General features: G+C 39.5%; 2 protein-coding genes across 4 annotated transcripts; one reads left to right on the forward strand and one right to left on the reverse strand.

The window, feature by feature from the left end:
* Nucleotides 1-188: 188 nt before the first annotated feature.
* Nucleotides 189-8590, reverse strand: zgc:154055 (uncharacterized protein LOC556036 homolog). 3 transcript variants are annotated; one of them, XM_034222571.1, is made up of 11 exons: nucleotides 8289-8590; nucleotides 6646-6714; nucleotides 6108-6216; nucleotides 5789-5914; nucleotides 4394-4567; nucleotides 4098-4315; nucleotides 3391-3552; nucleotides 2615-2756; nucleotides 1319-1539; nucleotides 1072-1223; nucleotides 189-450 (listed from the first exon to the last, which is right to left on the reverse strand). In XM_034222571.1, the coding sequence occupies exons 1-11, from the start codon at nucleotides 8471-8473 to the stop codon at nucleotides 332-334; spliced, it is 1677 nt and encodes a 558-aa protein (XP_034078462.1). In that variant the 5' UTR covers nucleotides 8474-8590; the 3' UTR covers nucleotides 189-331. The 3 variants fall into 3 exon arrangements, with proteins under 3 accessions (XP_034078462.1, XP_034078461.1, XP_034078463.1); XM_034222570.1 differs by having other exon boundaries at nucleotides 6108-6228; nucleotides 6658-6714; nucleotides 8289-8589; XM_034222572.1 differs by lacking the exon at nucleotides 6646-6714 and having other exon boundaries at nucleotides 6108-6228; nucleotides 8289-8589.
* Nucleotides 8591-11001: 2411 nt separating this feature from the next.
* fam167b (family with sequence similarity 167 member B) lies at nucleotides 11002-14432 on the forward strand. Its single transcript, XM_034221978.1, has 2 exons — nucleotides 11002-11372; nucleotides 12692-14432. Exons 1-2 carry the CDS (start codon nucleotides 11073-11075, stop codon nucleotides 12953-12955), a joined length of 564 nt encoding a protein of 187 aa, XP_034077869.1. The 5' UTR covers nucleotides 11002-11072; the 3' UTR covers nucleotides 12956-14432.
* The last annotated feature ends 1209 nt before the right edge of the window (nucleotides 14433-15641 follow it).

The raw sequence follows: 15641 nt of genomic DNA on the forward strand, positions 1-15641 counted from the left end.
GTGAACAGTGTTTAGCTGAGCTTAACAGGACTGGGAGGTGTGTTTGTTATGCAGTCTTATTCTATTCAAAATAGCTAATTGTAAATAAATGTTAGAAAATCATAAAATAAAATGCAAAGCATAAAACATTTGAGCAGAATTTAAAACACCAAAGTACATTGTTAATATATAGTGGGCCACAACAAACATACACGTAACATTTTATTATACATTTTTTATGAAAACAATTATAATACTGGACATTTTAACATGGTAAGTTGTCAAAAATAACAAGTCGAAAGGCATTGCACATTGGTAACATGTTCTACATGTTCTGAACATCTTCACTTCTTCATGTGCTGGCAGGACAACTGCTGAGAGCCAGCTTCCCCCACTCAATGACCATGTTCCTGATTTCCTCCTGAGCCTCTTCTAAGTGATGAGTCTGTGGGGTCCACCTCAGAAAAAAGCCTTAGGAAGAGACATAGACATAACGTTGATAAAATCCTAGAGTTGAAAAGTAGCAAAGTTGTAGGGTTACGACTCTAAATTACAAAGCACTAGGGGATATCATATTGAATGAGTATCGCTGCTGAAACAAACCACAGGTAAAACAATTAAGATAATGTTTGAATTATTTTAGGAACGGACATTATTCCGCAGTTTAATTGGTGGATGAAAATATGAATTTGGTGAAATTTAGAGTATTCTGCGAAATACATTTATTGGCCTGCATTTCTATAATGCAAAGCTCTATTACTTTAACTGTAATGGACTTAAAGAGAGCAGCCTCTACATAAACAGTATTGTTTGGTGGCGGCATGCACTTGGCAATACAACATTTTAGAAAAAAATTGAAATACATTTAAAAAGTCAGAACTGTTCTTTGTTTTTGCTGTGTTAGCAATAGTGACGTCACTTAATTGTGGTTAGATCAGAGCTATGGAATATTAAATCATGCATCTTTACTCACTACAGATGATCCCTTCTTACCCTACATTTGCATTATGAGGTTATGAAGGTGTTCTTAAAATACCTCTTATAGCTATCGGCTTTAAAATGTAACCATCCCTGGAATACACCAAGGCTCACCTCTCCAAAGCTGCAGGGACTGAGGGTGGACTGAGGGCCAGATTGCCAGCTCGGTGTGCTCATACAGCGGGTTAGAGTAGCAGTCTCTCTCCCTGGGCCTCAGCAGAGCCTGGAACAAACAGTGAGTGTTCTCCTTCACTCCCAGAGCACACCTGAGAGGGAGGAGCACATTTCAATGGATGTAAATGAAAGTAAAAAAGTTGAATTGTATGCGTCCATCAATTCCCTAATGCCCCGTTGCACTGACCTCTCCTGCTGGTTGTTACCCAGGAAGGTGCCGTAGTCCGATGCGTAGGCCTCGGTGGCCAGCCGGAGGAGCAGCGCCTCAGAGAAGCCCAGCGCCAGGGGGAACTGCCGCCACAGCTGCCACACGCAGTCCAGCAGCAGCAGGAACACCGGGGACTCCTGCTGCAAGCGGGCGTGGGAGTGGGCCGAGTGGGCACAACGCTGCTGGAACGGGTGACCTGCCTTCAGAGAAGAACAGCAATATCCATATTCATACATATAGTACAGTATAGACATAGAGTGGTGAAAGTGAATAGAGTAAAAACATTAACTTATAGATATCAGCATTAAACCAGCTGATAACTCAAGTTAGTCAGTTTTGTACTTCACATTTAAATGTAACAAATTATGCATTATCTTCTTTTCTATGTGCTAATTTGTAACATTTCTGGACCACAAATCTGCATATTGGATAAAGCCAGGTTCATTATTCTGGTATCACTCAATCTATTGTGGTCAGGTTTATAGGAATACAATGTAAAATTAGGCTATGCACGATAAATCAACAAAGCCCTCCGTGGAAAGCTTCACAATATAGATGGCAATTAAACTGGGAAGTTTGTTGTATGTACATGCTACTAAAGTGGAGATTTCTGAGTATGTGAAATATATTTTGTAATGGGAATTAAATGGGGTAAATAAACATGTTGACTAATTGAAATAAAAAAACAAGTTTAAATATGCAAATTAGTCATTATCTAAAGCTAACTCTCTATTAGTCTTGGACAAATCTAGAGACACACTGTGAAGGCTTACAACCACTGTTTAGTTTAACAGTAGTTAAGTATGATGTTGAAACATTCCGAAAAAATGGTTTCCCTTAAATGTTGATAAATGTTTCACTGGAGGTGGAATTGTTAGAGAAAAGTCACCACGGTCAAAAGGTGAAGAGAAGCAAGTTTTGTTTCTGCCAACAGCAGCACACTAAATGTGATTTTTCTGTTTTGTTAAGTCATTTCCTGTTAAGGGTAGAATGTGGAGCAATTTCCTTTTTAGTAAGAGATTTGGTCATAACCACATGTAAGATTGTGAACAGCTCTGCAGACAAACTACAAACCAAAATCCAATATACTCTTATTTTGGGTGTGACAAGAAAATCTATTTCAGACTCAAAAACTTGAACGGTACAAAAACTATTGAAAATACTAACTTATTTAATATGAAGTGCGCCTGTTCTGTTGATACTATTTCCATATGCCTTTGTTTTGTTTTGTTTTGCTTATGAGAATCAGTGTTTTCCTCAAACACACACTCTCACCTGTACCCACTCCCTCTCCAGCAGAGTCAGGAAGCCCTCCAGTGTGCGGCAGCTCGGGTCCATGATGAGCTGAGCCAGAGTGCTGATGAGCAAAGTGGAGTCTGTCCCCTCAGAGCCGTGCACCAGAACTGAATGACCGTCCCTGGACAAAACCAATCCACAAACAGTCACTTATAGGATATAAGTGAGTAGAAGAAAAAAAACACATACATGCATTTATTTATTAGCAGTTACAGTAACCCCCGTATGATGAGGATTATTATTATTATAATGTCCTAGAGGTGTCTTTGTTGTCGCTTGCATTATTTGGTATCATTCTTACATGCATGTGCAGCCTTTTCCTGCATTATTTTACTGTCTTTTAGTATCATATTAAAGGGGTCGAAGCAGCAAAGCATTGCAGCATTCCACCCACTACTCAGGTACATAATCAACCTAATCGACCTCAAGGTGGTGCTGTAACAATCAAGTGTTTGCCATTATCTCAAAAAGGGCTTGGATTAGAGTCAGATTGCTTCATCATTTAATGTCTTAATTCATCTGCATTTCTACACCAATCTGAACTTAAAATGACACATTTTTGAACTTTTCTCTATCTTCTGAAAATCCCATCTTCTACAACTCGTCAGAAACTAATTGTCCCAAAACGGATTTGGCTGATCTAGGGTTATCAAAGAGATTTGGTCTGACTGTCCCTATAAACACTAATATGATTTAAGACAAGGGAACACCTTCTGTATTCGTACTACAGATATACTCCCGGGTGTAGTTCTTACCTCTCCACACACTCCGCCAGCAGGCCAGCTGTTGACAGAGCAGTTTGGACGTGAGACAGCCACTTTGAATTTTCAAGCTTACTGAGCCAACGGTCCATATTATTGGACTCGTCTTCGCAGGCCTCCACCAGTTTAATCAGACTCTCCTGCAGCGCTTTACCCCTGCATATGAAGACAACGAGGTGAAGGAGGTACGTTTGTAGGGACATATAAGTGTATATATGTTATATAGAGTTATTGCAGTGGGCAGTAATGTTTTCCTCTACCGGTCCGCTGTCACAAGGACCGATACAGGAAAACATTCCTGCCCACTGCAATAACTCTATATAACAAATCACCTCTGGCTGGCAGAGAACTCTCTGCTCCATAGCTTCTCTTGGACAACTGGACTTAAAATCACACTGTACATCTTACATTTATATTCTAATATTTAATATTCCATTCCTCACATACTTATGTATATATAATATCCTGCTTTATATTTTGTTACTGTACATTTGTAATTCAACATGTATATTTTCAACTTTTTTGTTATGCTATTTTATTTCTATTGAGATGTTTACATTTTGGAATGTTTATTTCTAATCTTTACATTTGTATTGTACAATGCCATGTCTTTGTATGCTGCTGCAAAGCAAACATTTCACAAATTGGATCAATAAAGTACTTCTTATCTCATCTTAAAAAACCAATTCACACTCACACACCTCTCCATCTGTCTCTGCAGTCTCTTCCAGCTGCTATAACACGATTTGGACTCCAATCCTCCACCTGTCATCCGGGCCTGCAACGCCTGCTGGCTGGAGCGCGTGTCGATAATATAACCTTTATCTGAGCCGTCAATCACAGCCTGGAGGAGCTGCTCATCTTCCCTGCAGCGCTTCCTATTGGCTCCCGTCAGAGGCTGACTGCTTCGCATGATTACCTAAAAGGTTGGATAACGTTTTTTTTGTTTCATATATAAATTGTATACTAGTAGTGGAAACATGTGAAAGCCCCTCACCATGCCGTTCTTCTTGTGGTAGTAGCAGAGCACAGGGAAGCGTCCTCCCTGTCTGAATTTGGCCACCTTCTCCAGCATGTCATCGTCTGTGCTCTTGGGGACGATAACAGCTTGAGGGTAAGAGGGACACACTGAGAAGTCTCTGTTCACGGTGCTCAGTCTCCACCGATCATGCTGCAAACAGAGGAGAGAGAAACTGTATTTGAACTTTATTACACGTAACATGCACATCTGTAACAGCTTTTATGTAAAAGGTTATGAGTGTTACAGGAAACTGCTCTAACATGAGCGGGTTCCGCTTTGTCTGCATAAAGCACTTGCTCACACCTGGATTGTTCAGTCTTACAAGTCTAGAGAGCAAATACACTTTGTGTGTCACTTGATCTTCATTTGTCCATTCATGAAAATCTAGAAGAGGCCAAGTCTAACATCAAAACTAAATGTTTTACCGAAATTGAGAAGCACCGGAAGAACAACAACACTTGGTATAACTCTACAATCAAAAATAAACTTAGCATAAAGACTGGAAACTACGTAAAACAGCAAGCCAGGCTCTTTCAAAAAGGGAAAATCTGCCTGCCAGCTAAAGAAAGTGACAACTAAAGGTAATGTGACGTTGCATTTGTTTATCCTTTTCAAAACTCTACAAAGTCTTGCTCCAGGTCTACAGCTAGCTTGTCACTTTTCATAAAACAGAAATGTTTGTAACACTTTGCTTTTTGTTCTGATCAAAATAGTTTTTAATTAAATATATTTAAATATAATATAATACCATTCAAATAATACAGTGTAAAGGAACTTTTAAATGGATGCTAGGCAGATTTTCTTTAGTTGTTGGACAGATTTAAGCTAGTTGTTTCGCCCTGTTTCTAGTCTTTATGTAAGCTAAGCTTACCGTCTTCTGGTCGCACCTTTATATTTAACATATATTACATTAGAGTGGTAGAAATGTTCTTATTTTACTCTCGGCAAGAAAGTGATAAGCGTAAAATTAGCAAAATGTTGAACTATTGCTTTCAATGACTTAAACAAATATTTTATTCCCCATATATGGGCAGGAATCTGCTGGGCAGTTGGGTGTAACCATGCAAGTTCCAACCAGAAACACAGTCACTAGGCTAGCCTGATAAAAACTTAAGATATCCTGCATACTTTGGGAACATTGTGCCAGTAAAACAAACGCAACAATGCTATCCTGAGGGTCCAACCCTCACCATGGCAACATGATATTTCCAGAGGAAGACGTCCGTCTATTGAATCACACATTTAAGCTGTGATCAGCATATTCTAAAGTTAAGGGAAAACAAATATCCTGAATCTTGACCCCTGCATGCAGATTCCCTGGAATTATCCTGTCATGTGGATGTTGGATCACTGTTGGGATGAGGTGCTTACAAGTTCTTTCATTTGACTGTAGTGCCTTTCAAGGGACGAGAGACCCCACTGGTCCCGCAGGCTGGCATTAGAGGGTCTGTAAAAGAAAGGATACAACTCCGACATCGAATCCAGACAGGACAGGGTCTGGAAAACGTGACAAAGGGTTGTTGTTGTTAAGAAGGGTGTTATCAGATGTAAAGCACAGATGAGGGCTACACCGGAAATAGTGAGTAACGCTGTATCCAAAGTAAGGATGTAAGATCCTATCATAAACAGAAATGATTGATTTCCTAATTTATGTTTCGGGGCTTAGTATGATTAAGACTATTTCTTATACCTCAATAGAGCGTGCGATGTTGAGACACTCCTCCATGCCCGGGATGTCAAGCTGGAGCACACGAAGATCTTTACACTTGATGGTAATCGTTCCTGAAGATCCAGATAACCTACACACACCGCTAACCAGATAACACACACACACACACACACACCGCTATGATTATTTGCAACAAAAACAAATAAAAAAATTCCCCTGTGTGTCAACTCTCACTAAACACCACATGTTTTGACTGCACCAGACTTGTCCATGTCAGTATATAAAGTGCCAATAAGTGAGCAACCCCTTCTCACCAAAATATTGTGTGTGTGTGTGTGTGTGTGTGTGTGTGTGTGTGTGTGTGTGTGTGTGTGTGTGTGTGTGTGTGTGTGTGTGTGTGTGTGTGTGTGTGTGTGTGTGTGTGTGTGTGTGTGTGTGTGTGTGTGTGTGTGTGTGTGTGTGTGTGTGGAAAAGGCGATGAGAAAATAGAGTTGCTGTTAGCAAATGTCCTCTTTGAGCACTGTGGGCAAATAAGAGCAGCAGACGCATGGAAACACACATTATGTCCAACCTTTGACTGAGACCTGCGTTAGAGAAGAGGCCGGAGCAGGTCAAAAGGTTTTCCACACTGGTTAAAAAAGATTTGAAGAATTAGACATTAATTAAACATTCTCGGAAAGGTTATGATTAGTTTATTTGGTTAGTGTTGATTAGAGTATATTCTTGAACAAGTTATTGCTAGAATGATCCATACAACCTTATTATTAAAAGGAACACAACATAAATCCATCTTTTGATTTCCTTAAGTTTGTACCTGATCATAGGGCTGCTCAATTAATCGTATTTTAATCGCAATTACGATTTTGGCTTGCAAAGATTATGAAAAAAACATAATCGAAATAAAACGATTATTTTTTTACATAATTTTTTTATTTTATTGGTTTTTCAGTTGAATTTGTCACGATTATTTTGTTATGTCACGTTTTTAGTTTTGTATGTCCTAGGTTTGGGTTTATTTTGCTGTTCGGTTCTCCCTGTCTCCCTTGTGTATTGTCTGGTCCCTCTCGCTGTGTTTTTCCTCCTGTCGTTAGTTTCCCTGGTGTGTCTAGTTGTCTGATTGTGTTCACCTGTTGCCCTTATGTTTCTCCTCCCCTGCCCGGCTGTGTCTCGTCTTGTGATTACCCCTCCCTGTATTTAGTCTTGTCTCTTCCTGTGTTCAGTGTTGGTTCGTTTTTTGTTTGTGACTGAGTTCACCGGTGAGTGTTCTGTTTTGTCCGAGTATTTTTTCGTTATCCTTGAAATAAAGGCATTTTCAGCGTTATCTGCATTTGGGTCCTGCTTGCTTCACTCACCGTAACAGAATTATTTTTAAAGTTAATGGCAATCAACTGTTAAAAACATACTGTTCAAATGTTTTTTTTCAATAAATGGATGTTTTCAAAGTAAATGGATAATCGTTTTTAATAATCGTGATATCAATTATTGACCCAAATAATCGAGATTATGATTTTTGCGATAATCGAGCAACCCTACCTGATCATTAGGCAATGAAATGGAGACTGATTTTGTGGACTGATTAGTTAAAACCCATGTAAATGTTATATATTATATAACTTAAGCATGCTAGCAGCACTATAGCATGATTTTACATGATTTACAATACGTAAAAGTACATCAGCTGTGAGCTATAGAAACAATGTTTAATGTTTATTAACCTATACTGTGTGCTCCTTTCTCTACCTTGAACTTACAAATTCACTTATGTCAGTTATTTTTAATAACGTAGATAGGTGAATGCTGTCAATTCTGAAACAGATAATCGAACCATATAGAACAGTGGTTGATCTCAGTGTCTCCAAATGATTGCCAATGGAGCAGTTTTACATTGTAAACTTAATGACATCACATTTAGACTGGTTTCTAAATGTGACAAATGGAAGTTTCAACGCTCTAGTTTTTTTATGTGGAAATTGTTCATTTTCTTAAATCATAGTAATAACTCGTATGAATTCTGTAAATGGGCGTATTCCCCTTTAAGTGCTGTAATTGGTATTTTCAAGCACATCTAGCCTATTAGCCTACATCGTTAAGGCTGTTAATTAAAATCTGTTGTTTTGGGCACTTTTGGAAAACAAATGGAAGCAATTATATACTACTTTAATAATTCCATGCTGCTATGCTCAACATAAGATGCCCCCTCACCTCTTCTCAATAGCATCGATGTTCCGGAGCAGCAGCAGAACCTGCTGGCAGCTCCCCTCCTCCCTGTCCGAAAACAGCAGGTGATGGCCAGTGATGCACAGGGTGCCTCTGCCTGGTGGATGGAGCGGCTGCCGAAGCACAACATCCTCCACATTGGCGGTCTTGATGTATTCAGAAAACTCCATCACAATGCAAACTTCTCCGCTGCTGCTGAACTTCTGAATGCACAAGTAAATCACTTCCTCGCCTCACTGTGAGAAAATGAAAGCTCCCTCCTCTCTGCACTCAGGGGGCTGGGTAACACAGCAGTTGCTTTCTGTTTGTTCGACGATAAGGGGCCTATTAATAGATGGGGGGGGGTTCTGAACATAGCCAGGCCTTAATGTTGCTACACCTATTCTTACGCAGGTGGCTGCTGAGCACGAGACGGTGTAGCTCGAGGCCACAGAAGACGGAAGTGCACATTTCCTGAGAAACAGCAGCACGAAGATGTGACTGGATGTGACACATCTTGCTGTAAAAGCTCTGCACAGTGAAAGAGAGAGACATCGTAATAAAGGCCACGCATTATACTATGGGCTCAGAACAGTCTCATAATACACATGCACACAGAAGGATTCACACTTGTATTTCACACTTGTGCATGTGTGTATTATGAGACTGTTCTGAGCCCATAAACTTATGTTTATACAAATATTTGTTTAAAAATGTTTTCAGAATATATATATTTTTATTTTATTCATCTTAAATTGAGCATTTAACACAACACCCAATTTCACGCGGGAAAAATAAGATATACTGATTCAGATATGCATGTTATGTCAGACATGGCCAGTAGGTGGCAGCACACTCATACTCAGAAAGTTGTTATAGCAGTTAAAGCTTACATCACAACAGGGTGAAGAAGGGTTTCAGTTTTTATTTAGCTTAATTTTTTTATATCACAAAAAAAACACTTATATATCCAAGTATTATTAATTTCCGTATCATTTATATTCATTTTTTTTTAATTGTACTTAATTTATCTTACTTGCTATTCTATTGGAATTGGTGTACATACAGTAACTTATAATTAGGGTTGGGAACCGAAACTCGGTTCCAGATGAGAACCGATAAGAAAATGCCGGGTACCGGGTACCCATACAAAATACACAATTTCGGTTCTGCTTAACGGTTCCTAAACGCGGTAGACCCTGTATTCCAGCGGGTCCGTCTGCACCGCGGTGCTGCGGTGACCCGGTGGAATACAGGGCGGACCTGGAGAATCACAGAACGGCCGGTCGTCAGCGGGCCGTTGACTGCCGGCTCGGTACGCTGACGGCCGGCACCGCCCTTCATTTTTTTAAACGGCATCATATAAATTGCGCTGACAGGCGACAGAGGTCCACAGTTGCCCCGCAGCGATGCTCCCCCGCCCTCCCGTAGACATTTCACGAGCTCAGTCACTTCATAACACCAAAGATAGGTCGCGGTAAACTCTCTGAAGTGAGGCTCCACTACACTAAAAAATAAAAAGAAAAGGCAAAGTGTAATGCCTGTTAATAGCTTGCCACAGGCATAGCTCAGTTAAAATAAAGCACAGCTATTGTGCAATACATTTGTATTGCATGTATATTTTTTAGTAACAATTTCAGTTAAAGCTTTTAAGAATAAATATATTTTTGTTATCTAAACGTTTGACCTCTTTATTTTACAATTTTGGAATCGAAACGGGGAATCGATAAGAACCGGAATCGATAAGCAGAACCGGAATCGAAATCGGAATCGATAAATTTCAAACGATACCCATCCCTACTTATAATGCACTTTATTTCTCTTCTGTTTGTATGTTGCTGTAATTTTAAGCAATTGATCTCTGGCTCGAGGAAGTACAGCATCTTAAGTATTAAAAGTAGAGAGCTCATATGCAGAATGTCCCACTTGGAAGGATATACAACATATTGGCTGTTTTAGTATGTGAGTGGAGCTACATTAAACTCATTTGCACTCTTTTGGTCGTTTTTTTTCTCATCATATCATCATAAAATACCAGAGCACCTAGATTGATGTAGAAAAAACCCTAATATTTAATATATCTAAGCACATTATTTCCCTTTGAAATGCAGCAAGACATGTGGTGAATGTTACAAAGTACATTTATATACAAAACAGGCCTGTACAATACAAGACGTTTAAATATGTAGTTGTCTGTGAAGCATGGTGCAGGACACACATATAAACAAGTCAATAACAGAGATGTGATATTAAAATAGGATGACGTAGCTTTGCATCCATCAGCTTAAACATGAAATATTAATAATAAAATAGATAGAATATAGGGTAAACGATCTACTGATCTAGATCTACTAATATGACTTCATTATATAGGCCATCTTTAACTTTATTTTCAGAACAGTGTGCTGATTCTGTATTTCTATTTTATTTGTTGAGTGTATGTCTTTAACTTGTATTGAAGTACACTTTATTGTTGCTGTGTTACTTACTTTACTCAACAGATGCAGTGACATCAGGATTGGATAACGCGTCACTCTAAATTCGTCTAATTTGTTTTGAATTATGATTGCACAGCTATAAATAGCGACACTAAGGTCTTGATGAAGTTTAAGGAGATCAGTGCTCCTTACAATAATGATCCAACCTCCCTGTCCTGCGGGATGGGCGGTCACTGCCTCTTATGTCCCTATAAAGGAGGCAAAGACCTGTTGCGCTTTAATCGCCAAGCTGCTTATACCCAGAGTGCAAACTGCACGTGGATTCCTAAAGCCTGCATTCATCACTGAGCCGATGGATTTTAAAGAGTATGGAGCTGAGTCCTCGGAGGGAGACTCGGAGGACCTGGACAGCGTGAAAGCCCTCACACAGAAGCTGAAGCTGCAGACCCGCAGACCGTCCTATCTGGAGTGGCAGGAGCGGGTACAGAGCGGACCCTGGAAGGAGGGTCTCCCTGCAGCAGAACCGGGCTCTGGAGGAACAGAGGTCTCCGTGCCGACGATCCTGAGGAATGAGAACTCAGAGCTGGTTGTGCGCAACATCTGTGGCTTTGACACCATTGATGATGCTTTGGAGTTTCTGCGGAAAGAGCTGGTGAGTGACTATGTTCCCCAAATTCCGTTGTGCTGAAACTGAGCTTGGCAAAGTTAGAAAGATATTGGGGTATTCTAATTTGACTGATCAACTTAAACAACACTTTGTTAAACACAAACGATGTGTCCTAACAACCACAGTCAAATGTACAACTATTGGGATTGTAATTATTGTTATTGGCTATAGCTGCTTCACTAACTAAAATAATGTTTGTTTTAGTGCATACAATGTTGCAAAGAGTTGACAGCTTTGTAAAAACCAAAATTAGTTCCGAAGTTACCTATCCATACATATGGATATGGAATACAGATGTCTGTCTTTCTAATTCACCTCTAAACAACATACAATCTCTTCAGGTGTCAGAAATCTGCTGCATGAATGCCTGACTTAACCCTTATGCCATTGGTTGTGTTAATATTGCATAGATTTTAGCAATCTGTGTAAGGTTTCCTTTTCTTTTTGAATATTGGAGGTTCAACCTCAGCTTCTATAATACAAACATACAGACAGAAAAGAGCAAAAAATCTCCCTATTGAAATCAGTTAAAACCACACATTTTGACCCACTGGCCATTAAAACATAAAACTAAGCATTATATTATATTACATTACATTACATTACATTACATTACATTACATTACATTACATTACATTACATTGCATTTAGCTGACGCTTTTATCCATAGCGACTTACAATAAGTGCGTTCGTCCAACAAAATACAACTTATCTGGCTATTACATCTGCTGGCTTCAACATGGTGACTTTTATAATTTTACAGCAATGTTTTAATTTTTGTCCTATCAAAACATGCAATTTTTTTGGTTTACTTCACAGCAAAATAGAAATGCACCAACATCAATCAAACAGTGGCATCATACAAACAAAAAGGCATATATTGGATTAAGCCTCTACAAGTGAATGACTGTTTGGTAGATATGATCAGGACCATAATTGGTTTGAACATTTAACTCAGTAAAAGAGGAAATAATATTTACATATATATTTACATGGAAGGATTTTATGCAGACATTTTCATCCTCTTGGTATATTAGAACTTGTTTTATAGTGAGGCACAAGGGTTGAAATCAGTGCTAACATGACTGACTTCATGCAGTCGTCACTGCCTGAACAAACAGTTTGTGCAGCGATGTGTGTTTTCTCACAGGCTCCAGCCCGTATGCTCTACATGCCAGTGATTTACACACCTTGATAAGAAGATCAATGAGAAGAGCTATCCAAATCACAGCTTCCACATTCCTATACCTTACTGATGATCACTTTAACCTCTCTGCCTCCCCCTCTCTGCCTCCTCACACAGAGGGAGATGCAGGTTCAGGACAACCGCCTGGCCCGTCAGCTGATCCGTCTGCGTGTGGAGATCCACCGGCTGAAAGTGGAGCAGGTGTGTGGCCGCCATAAGGAGATGCTGGACGATGCCACGTACGAGCTGGAGGAGTGTGGCGAGGAGTCGGACCTGCTGTGTGACATCCCCATGAAGGCAGCCTTTTCCCTGTCCGGCCCCCTCAAACACCTGGGCCTCACCAAGATGAACATCAACTCCAGACGTTTCTCACTCTGTTAAAAACCCTCATTTGTGTTTCTGAGGATGTTCCCATGGCTTCCTCTGTGTTTGTGTTGGCTACATATTAGGCTTATTTCCTCCAATTGGTGGGTGGGAATGAACATGACTGTGCACCTTGGCTTGACATGCATGAGAAAGTCTCAGTGTGGAGACCTGTAGGGGCACACCCACTTAATACAGACACACCTTCCTGTTAGAGAGCTTCAGCTGCTCTACTGTTCACTGTTCTTTGCACATGTCATGTTAATCGGATATAACAAGAAGGCTTGTTAATGTGAAGGTAGATATGGAAGGGCACCATTTACCCACGGGAGAGATGCTGAAAGATTGTCAGAAGAACAATCTCCCTTCAGAAAAGCAGCTTCATGGTCACAGTAGATTTAGAGAGGTCAGCTTACTTTACATCAGTGGTTCCCAAAATAGGGGTTGGTGCCAAGACAGGGGTACCGTATTTTGTTTTAGATATTGTGAGGCAATTAACTGGATAGGAAAAATAAATAAATTACTGATTACATTTCACTGATTATATTCGTGTTTAACAAGCTTTGAGCAGATCAACTGCTACACAAAGAGTAGTTTTGTAGCACTATAGGCTACACTCAATTCATGGTTATTAAATGTCCATAAACAGAGAAGAAAAGTAGGATGCAAAATGGCTATGGCCAATTCACTTAAAAATGGGGACAGATCATCAGGAATTCTATAAGTATTTCATTTGAGCTGGTAGTGCCTCGTTTCATGATGTATGGAAGAAAAGAAAAAAATATACCAAGAGCATAACAGCTAATATGTCACGTAAGTTAAATATTTACGGAATTTATTCAGCCAAGGCATTTTAATATACTATCAACTCTTTTATCGCAAATGTAAAAAGAACCTCAAGAGTGCAAAACATTTGTTTTTTCAGATAATTATAGTTTTATCAAAAAATGTGCACTTCCATACAGTTTTTCCTATGTGATCATTTTTAAATGTTTAATGCCCAAAAGGTTGGGAACACTTTGGATTACTGTTAAATGTGGAGTGGACTGAAATAAGAAAAGTAAGAAGGAGGAACCTCTGGTCACGTAAAATAAATGATCAGCATTGCTTATGTACACATTTAAAAGGAGTACTGTAATCCAGCAACTTATTCCAGCTGGTAAAGCCTTCATACTACTGTCCTCCTCACTACTATCCTCAAAGGAAGCTGGAGGTCACTCTCCAGCATTTCTACGCCTCTTCTTCACAAACATATCTCCATAGCCTCACCACTGCAGCGACAGGACGCAGGGGGCTGTGCCTAAAGCATTTTGTTTTCCATTACTATATATGGCTGGTGACCAAGTGTATTCTGCGGCTCAAAGTTGAATGCCGATTATAGCTTAATATCATTAGCTAGCAAGTAGGAAGATGTTTTTATTGAGTGATATTTGACATTGGTTCTTACTTTGTTAGATGTAAAAAAAAAAAAGAAACTGCATTATTGTAAAAAATATGCTACTGTAATATAAATGTATGTATTTGACAAATGATTATAAAAATAAGTGCCTTAAAATGTAAATGTTTTTCTTGAACAAACAGCAGAAAATTAATGAGACTGTACTATATATATTTGACTTGAAGATTGTATTGTATTAGCATTAAAAACGTGAAATATTACCTGCTTAGACTTTGAGCTGTTTTGTGCATCTGCCTATACCATTTATCCATATTTCCCAGCCTAACTGCCACTACATCCTCCATGGGATCCATCCTTCATCCTAAAGCCACCCTGCACAAAAGTCTCTTGTTTCCTGCCACGAGACATTCATGACCTGCTGTAATTTCCAAACATAAGTGTGGGGCCCCGGAGGGATGAGCAGAAACACAGGCAGTGTTGGACTTAATTAGTCAAACAAGAAACCAAATATGCCTTGCCATAGTGCGCACTGTCTGAAATGAGGACTGTTGACATGATTACAAAGCGGCATACTTCTACCTCAGGACACGGATTACCTCTTGTGTGACATCATTAATATTATATGAAAGATGCAAAGAGGCCGAAGTTCATCTTGAGGCCTCATTCTTTAGTGAATGCTTTTACAACAAAGCTCTGCAGAGTTGTGTTTCTCATGCCCCTCAGCTCTGCCCTGTAGATAGTTTCACTTGACCCTTTAACCATATCATACCACATGATCATATGTTGAAGAAGCTGGAACTAGAGACGAAACAAACTTAAGAATATATGTTTTTTTAATTGGTTAAGACTGACTGAGTGAGTTAGCAGCAAAAAAAATGGGCAGCACCTGCACAGTGAAGTATGTCAGTAGGAGTGTTGGAAAACCTTTTTGCATATTGATAGTATCTCGATTTGATTGCGTAACAGAATGTGATTTCCAACCACATTTAGAAGTAGCAACAGCTGTGGTCGAAGGGAAACTAGGAATACCCTTAAAGCCTCACAAGGCCCGGCAAAAGCTGATCTCCAAATATGGTGAGGTTTTTTGTAGTAAATGTGCCAGCATTCATCTTATTTATGGAGAATGTGTGCCAGGTTGGATTCTGCATTCAGAAACAGATAATACCACATAAATCAGCTCAGTAAAAGACTTAATTATCCCTTCTAGAGTTACACTCTCACTGTTCTGTGCCCTAATGGAAAAAGAGTCAACTCAGGTGGTTTCGTGTTAATCTATGCTGTGGCAGTGTTCTACGCAGACGTCTG

Source organism: Gymnodraco acuticeps, unplaced genomic scaffold (assembly GCF_902827175.1).
Source record: "Gymnodraco acuticeps unplaced genomic scaffold, fGymAcu1.1, whole genome shotgun sequence".
NCBI lineage: Eukaryota > Metazoa > Chordata > Actinopteri > Perciformes > Bathydraconidae > Gymnodraco > Gymnodraco acuticeps.